This window comes from Octopus bimaculoides, chromosome 4, assembly GCF_001194135.2.
Source record: "Octopus bimaculoides isolate UCB-OBI-ISO-001 chromosome 4, ASM119413v2, whole genome shotgun sequence".
Lineage (NCBI taxonomy): Eukaryota > Metazoa > Mollusca > Cephalopoda > Octopoda > Octopodidae > Octopus > Octopus bimaculoides.
Genome location: NC_068984.1, coordinates 75,012,664 through 75,020,367, shown reverse-complemented (window position 1 = coordinate 75,020,367; position 7,704 = coordinate 75,012,664). Strand labels below are relative to the sequence as shown.

At 35.1% G+C, this 7,704-nt stretch overlaps 1 protein-coding gene across 1 annotated transcript in view; it reads left to right on the top strand.

Annotated features, from left to right (window-relative positions):
* LOC106879721 (protein O-mannosyl-transferase TMTC2) overlaps positions 1-7,704 on the top strand; it is a 145,004-nt gene that overhangs the window by 83,956 nt on the left and 53,344 nt on the right. The window contains exon 2 of the mRNA XM_014929400.2: positions 4,119-4,740. Coding sequence (XP_014784886.1) covers positions 4,119-4,740 — 622 coding nt within the window. The remainder of the gene's footprint in view (positions 1-4,118; positions 4,741-7,704) is intronic.

The window sequence follows — 7,704 nt, the reverse complement described above, 5'->3', positions numbered from 1 at the left end:
CCACACACAGCCCCTCGTTCTTCGATCACCATTTGTTATCTCCCCCTTTTCTTAGCTCTCCTGAAAAAAGAATTTCTAACTTCCAGTCAGCCATTGTTATGGTCAGCCATTATTATGATTGACCGTTGACTGAACACTATTCAATTTTTTTCTCCGTGTTTTTCTCCTTGTCTCCGTATTCTTTACGTTGAAGAGCGTAGCTCGAAACGTCAAAGACTTTCCGTATTCCCGAGCGTCATACTAATACATCCTTTTGTTATTTACACCACCTGTCCTCGTCTGTTGTTGTTTTTTCGTATATTCTCCCATATATATACACATAGAATGGGTTTCTCTCAGTTTCCATCAACCGAATCCATTCGCAAGGCTTTGGTCAGCCCAAGGCTATAGTAGTAAACAGTTGCCCATGGTGCCACACAATGGACTGAACCCAGAACCATGTGGTTGGGAAACAAACTTCTTACCACATAGCCATTCCTGCACCTGTATGTATGTATGTATGTATATATAATCTACTGTAGGATAAATCTTCAGTTTTTCTATAATGCATTGTAACAACAAAATAAACATTACTGTATTTGCTTCTGCAATTTACTAATTGAACTGCATTATTTATGCAAAATGATTTATCCAGTTTGGTGAAATCCAAAACAATTGTTACTACATACAACTTACCTTACAGTTTTGGGCCAACCAAAGCTTTGTGTGAGGACTTTGGTATATATATATATATATATGTGTGTGTGTGTGTGTGTGTGTGTGAGTGGGTGTGTGTGAGCATGTCTTCTTGTCTTGACATCATATTATAGTTGCAAACAAGTGTCCTTGTCATACAAGCAGTGTCATTCTTTTCCCTGATTCTGCAAAAACATGTCTGGCCGTGGGAAAATATCAGGTTTGAAAATAGGTATGGGTTGGCAACAGAAAGGGCATCCAGCTGTAGAAAATCTTCCTGTATCTGACCTATGCAATCATGGAGAAGTGGTTGTTAAAGTAGTGGTGATTATGATATATGCATTTGTAAGAATCATTCTGTCTTTTCTATTTTTTGCTTTTGTATGTTTGTTCAGAGGACAAATAAGTGACTGTTTCCTAATGAAAACACATGACAAAAAACAAAAAAAACCCCCTTAATGTAACAGATGTATGAAGTATCATCTTTGAATGAATAAACAAACTTTGTTGCACATGAATATGCTTTCATACATTTCTACATTCAAATACATACATACATACATACACATATAAACTCATTAGGTATTTCGACATGATGTAACTATTAAATATTAAGTCTGAACTGACGAAGTCATGTGAAATCTCTTGATAGAACTTTTTAATAATGTTCTTGCTGTTGCTATAATGGTGCTGTTAATAATATTGGGTGTTCATCTTGAGGGTTGTTTGTTATGGAAAATCATTGAATAGCTTCAGACAGTTTTGAACATGACCTTGACCGGTTTTGAACATGATTGTTCATTTCACGCACGCACACACACACACACACACACACACACACACACTCCAGTTAGCAATACCAGACATACCAGACATATATGACATTTTGTCTTGCTATATCAATTAATTAGCAATTAATTTGTTTCTAATTATTTTTTCATAAAGCTAAAACAATGCAAGTCATAAGAAATAATACAGATCAATAGTTAGTACTTGTGCCTTGTATTTCAATACTTCAAGGTTAGGATCCCTTTTGCAGAAAAAATACTAACCTTTGACCTGTTTTATCTCTTATAACTTGCATTACTTTGGTTTTATGTAAAAAAAAAAGCAACAAAAAGCAAAACATATCAGCTAAGGCTTCATGAGCATAATCCATTATATTGACCCCGGTATTCATTTTATTGACAAATTCTTATTAAGACGAAAAGCAAAGTGAACTACATAACAGAACACCACAAAGTATTTTGTTTGATGCCCAATTGGTTCTGAAATCTACCCTTACCATATTTATCACATTTAAATTCCAGTTTTTCTAAACCAAACATTGATTTCTGACTTGGGTCCAAGGTTGTTATTTTGGTGGGGTCTAAATCCACCTAGTATTTAACCCTTGAGCATTTAAACTGACCATGTCTGGCCCACATACCTGTTTTATGTTCAAACTGGCCTGATTCAACTCCTCACACCTACCCTACTATGTCTTTCTAAAAATTATCAATCACATCATTGAAATCTTGAAGCCATAAGATAATGCCTGATTAATTCTAAACAATGTGAATCAGATTGGAGCCTGGTGTCGCCATCTGGTTTCACCAGTCCTCAGTCAAATCATCCAACCCATGCTAGCATGGAAAGCGGATGTTAAACGCTGATGATGATGTGAATTAGTAAGCATTACATTTGACAGAGTAATCTGAATGCTAAAGAGTTGACTGGTATTTCATTTTAATCCTTTCAACACCAATATACCTATTAAAATGTGGAAATATGAATTCATATCTTGGATTCAAATATCATAATTACAGGAAACATCATCATCATCATTATCACTGCCACCATTACTACCACTACCTCCATCATCATCATTATCTCCTCTGATTGATGCTGCCAATCATTGGGCTATGACTCCAGATGCTTTGGCAATTAGCAGTCACTATTAGTTTTTGTTTCCCTTCCATCATATGCAAAAGTACTACAGTTATTCTGCTAGATCATAATTCTCGATTATTTTGAAATCAAAACACAAAAAAGGTTTACTGTCTTCTTGTATTTTTGTTTGAAATATGGTAATAAAAGAGTCCAACTAAAAATTGACTTCATTGTAAAAGTGTCATTTTTAAACATTTATAAATGCATAAAAACTGTCACATTCATGTTTTTTTTAATTTTTTTTTTTTTTTGTATACTATAAAGTATCAAAATGTTTCAGTGCACTTTTGTGACCTGGTTACTGATTCTTGCCAAGCAATTAGAAAATTAGAACTTCCAAATATTGATTTCCTATGTAGACACAAGACCTCATTTTTAGTGGAGAAATATAGTTAACTATATTAATCCCAGTTCTTGATTTTCACTTCATTTTATTGATCTTGGAAGGATGGAAAGAAAACTGACAGTGGATTTGAACTCAAAGTACAAGGTGCTGCAGAAAGGTTGCCCTGATTTCAAAGGTTAATAAAAAATCAGACACATGAAAGAACAAGAAAAAACAATGCTCTCCTCTCCAGGCCACGGTGGGTACTACCTGAAACAAAGAAAAAAAAAAAAAAAAAAAAATAGCATTTAATGAATTTCATAGAAATACAAAGTTTTTTCATGCATCTTCATGTGTTTGTTTTTTATTAACCTTTGAAACTGGGACAGCTTTTCTGCCGCAACCTGTATATAGAGCTGTAACTAAATACTGTATGGCAACTTGTCCAATGCTGTAATGATTCTGCCAGTTGACTTCTCTACAACTCCTAAATATTGGTTTCAAATTTTGGTACAAGGCCAGCAGGTTTGGGGGAGGGGGGCTAAGTTGATTAAATGAATCCCCAGTGTTCAACTGGTACTTATTTTATTGAGCTCAAAAGGAGAACAGGCAAAGTCCTCCCTGGCATAATTCAAACTCCAAAGGTGAAGACGGATGAAATGCTGCTAAACATTTCACCCAGTATGCTAATGATTCTGCCAGCTCACTGCCTTATACAACCTCTAGATATTAATTACTGTGGATTGAGCCAGGTGAGATTGTAGCCATGGCTCATGTTGATGTTTCATAAGTGGCACCCATGCCAGTGGCATGTAAAAAGCACCCATTACACACTTGGAGTGGTTGGCATTAGGAAGGGCATCCAGCTGTAGAGACCATGCAAAATCAGATTGGAACCTGATGTAGCTCCCCACCTTACCAGTTTTCAGTCGAACCGTCCAGTCCAAGCTAGCATGGAAAATGGATGTTAAATGATGATGATGATGACTTGAGTACGATATATAATGTGACATCCATTCTTTTGTACCTAAAAATCAGTAATGTATTATATTCTCTTGCTTTTGTTTTACACTTGATTATCAAGTTGCCCAACAATTTTGACCTTGACATTTGCATTAAATTTCTAGCATCAAACATGTAAATACAGTATTTTCTAATTTCTGCTTTGTTTTTTTTTGTTTCACAGTCGAGCTGTTCAGAAGAACCCAGACCTCCTTCCTGAGACACCAATCCAGAACATTTTCTATGATGATTTCTGGGGGACACCATTGGTCAACAGTGGTTCGCATAAGTCATACAGACCAATATGTGTGCTCTCGTTCCGCCTGAATCATTTCTTCAGTAAACTGAACCCTTGGAGCTACCATTTTACCAATGTTTTACTTCACTCGTTAGTCACAGTTTGCTTCACTCATATGTCGAGTGTTTTCCTCCACCGAACTCTACCAACACTCATTGCAGGAATCTTGTTTGCTACACACCCAGTTCACACTGAAGCTGTTGCTGGCATTGTAGGACGAGCAGATGTTGGGGCATGTCTGTTTTTCATACTCAGCTTTCTTAGCTACCGTCAATATATTTACTACAGGGATGGCTACTGTGATGGAAACCCTAAAGAATTTAGCAACCCTGAAACAACCCCACGTCACAGCAAGAGGCTTTTGTATCTGTTCTTGTCTGCTGTTTTAGCTACACTGAGCATGTTGACCAAAGAACATGGGATTACTGTTCTAGGTGTCTGCATCATCTACGAAGTGTTTGTTCATCAGAAAATATCACCAAAGGCTTTCTTTCAAATTTTTAAACAGGTATGTATATTTTCAGTGTGAATAATAAAACTTAAGAGAGAGAGAGAGAGAGAGAGAGAAAGAGAGAAATAGTGCAGAACGGTAATGAGGAATTTAGTGTTTGACTGAAAATCAGATTTTGATCAACCAAGCCCATTATTAAAGACATTCCAATATATCTTTCCTTTGTTTGAGACAATATGTGAATTGAGCAAAGTTTAACCATTTCTAATATGTTGAGTGATCACATAGCTGTTCCCTTCATAGGGTCTGACCACCATAATAATAAGCAGTCATTAGAGAATATTAAAAATGAAATGACCAATAAGACCGCTTCATCTGTGTTTAGACACCAACTTGGGTGTTAGTAATATCTATTAGTTCCTCTTGCAAAGTTATGATGTTATTGCTCGTCATCTACCTGTCTTTTGAGGGGTATCTAGTATTTGTTACTGTTCATCACCTATCTGTCTTTTTAAGGTTATCTACTAGTAACTTATCTAATAGGTTATTTCTTGCTTTCAAGTTGGTAGGATGTTATTTGAAGGAATTGTTGTTAATATTTCTAGCAGGTAGAGCTTATCATATATAAATTCTCTTTCAATGGGTTGAGAAATGGTTACATCTGTGAAGCTGATGTATTGCCTTGAGAAAAATTTGCCTCTTGTTTGTTTATCTCTCAGCTTTAAGAACCTGTTAGAATTATTGGAAATGAGAGGATGCAATAAAATCACTTTGCTGTATCTGGTAGACTGTCAGTCATTAGACCTCCAAAGCCTTACTGTAATTAGTTCTAATCCTGTAAAGGAACACTTTGCCTTTCCTTCTTCTGGAGTCATTAAAAGACCATTTAATCCCCCCCCCCGTTTCCTTCTTTCCTTCCTTCTTTCCTTCCTTCCTTCCTTTTTTTCTTTTTTTCCAGAATCAGTTATAGCAATTCTAGGATGCTTGTAAGGGAACGCTCACCATGTCACTTTCCCAGTTTTTAAAAATCACAATTTGTTAGTAAAATGCTTAAATGTATTTACTTTTGTCAGTTTAAAGGGAAAAATTGCTGGTAAGCCTATAGAATGAGTGTAATACTAAGAAAAAACACAAAGAAATAATGATTTCAAGAATGCATTACAAACACATTCCCTTTGAAGGAAATCCTTAACCCTTTTGATACCACCCTGCCCTAAGACCACCCTCTTTTTCTATTATACAATGTTTCTGCTTTAAAGCAATTTAAATTTAAAACTTTCCATTAAACTTTCATGTTAATTTATGTTTCAAACAAAGAAACACATACTGAGAAATGGAGTTCTAGATAGGTTGTAACTGAGCAAGAGAGAGAGGACTGTTGTGATGGAACATCTTTGATTGTAAAGATTTGGACTGACGTAGGTCAACTAACAATAACAGTTGCACTGATTGTTTTGAGTTTTCATCCTAGTGGAATGCAAGACAATTGGAAAGTCATACTTCTAAGTGCTTTAGTCAGGGGTATTTGTTGCAGAATGCACATACACATGCATATATATATATATATATATATATTAATTTTCTCTTCAAAATATTTTGTTCAGTATACAACCACTCGCTCTTTCTGTTGCCTGCCTGCCTGTCTGCCTGCTTGCTTGTCTAGCTAACAAGCTTTTTCACTACTATGACTTCCGAAAGACCATATTCTCCTTGAAGTTCATTTCTGTACTCCCAACAACCACCCAGACAGAAAGACCAAGAGAGTAACATTATAGCTAAATTAGCAATATTTGCAAATCAACCAGTACATAAGTTTGCCTTTTACTGAAGCAATTATATACTTAAGTTTGACCCACTGGAACTGTTGAAACTGTGCTTCCATTAAAAACCTTATGAAAGCCTTACTTGTTTATATATGATCTGAATATTGCTGCTATAACTGCTGATACTGTTGTTGTTGTTATAACTCTGAACAAGGCATCGTCTCATCTTTTTCAATTTTTTTCTTTAAAGACAATATAGTGTGAACTACCCACTTAGCTGTTAAACTGATCATATCTGGCCCAAATACTCTATTTGTCTTATGTTCAAAATAGCCAGATTTGGCCTTTCACACCTATCCTACAATGTCATTCTAAAATTAAACAATAACTTCATCAAAATCTTGAGGCTATAAGATAATACATGATTAATTCAAAATAATGAGAATAGATAAGTATTACAATTGACAGAGTAATCCTGAATACAAAAGGGTTAAAGGAAATGAAAAACTAATATGGTTGCTATTTCTAGCAAGTTAAACAATCACATAGAGGCTTCCTTGCTGGCTTGTGATCCAAAAGTATTGATCCCTGAAACTTAGAAACCAATGAGAATGCATCTGTATTCCCATTGACTTTCTCCTCTTCTTTTTCTTGATGGTTGTTTGGAAGCTGTGGATGAATTCAGTTTTACATTCAAGTAATGAAGCTATTCACTGAAAATTCAGTAATCTGATATAACTCATTATCAGAGCTTAAGTTAGGATACAATAACATCATCAGAGCTTAAGTTAAGATTCGATAACATTATCAGAGCTTAAGTTAGGATACAATGACAAACAACTAATTGAAAAATATATGGGTTTTAACTGTTCACCATTTATATTTTTTCATGCTAGTCTCAGTGAAAAAAATGGTGTGTGGAATTCTTTTATTTGTTCACTGATTTGAATCATTGGATTGTGGCCATAATGGGGCCCCCTCATTAAGGATGTTAGTTGATTGTACCAAGCCCAAAACTTACAGATTGATGCTTTATTTTTGTTTTATAATTGTATAGACCTTACAATGATGAAAAGCAAAATCAATCTGGACCGGATTTGAGCACAGAATATAAAATAAAAGGAAATAATCAAATACTATTTGATATTTCATCTGACGCTTTACTGATTCTACCATCAGATTCTCTTTTCCCCACACATACATATATATATCTATAGGCAAATCTAGGAACAAAAAGGAATAACAAAAAAAAAAAAAA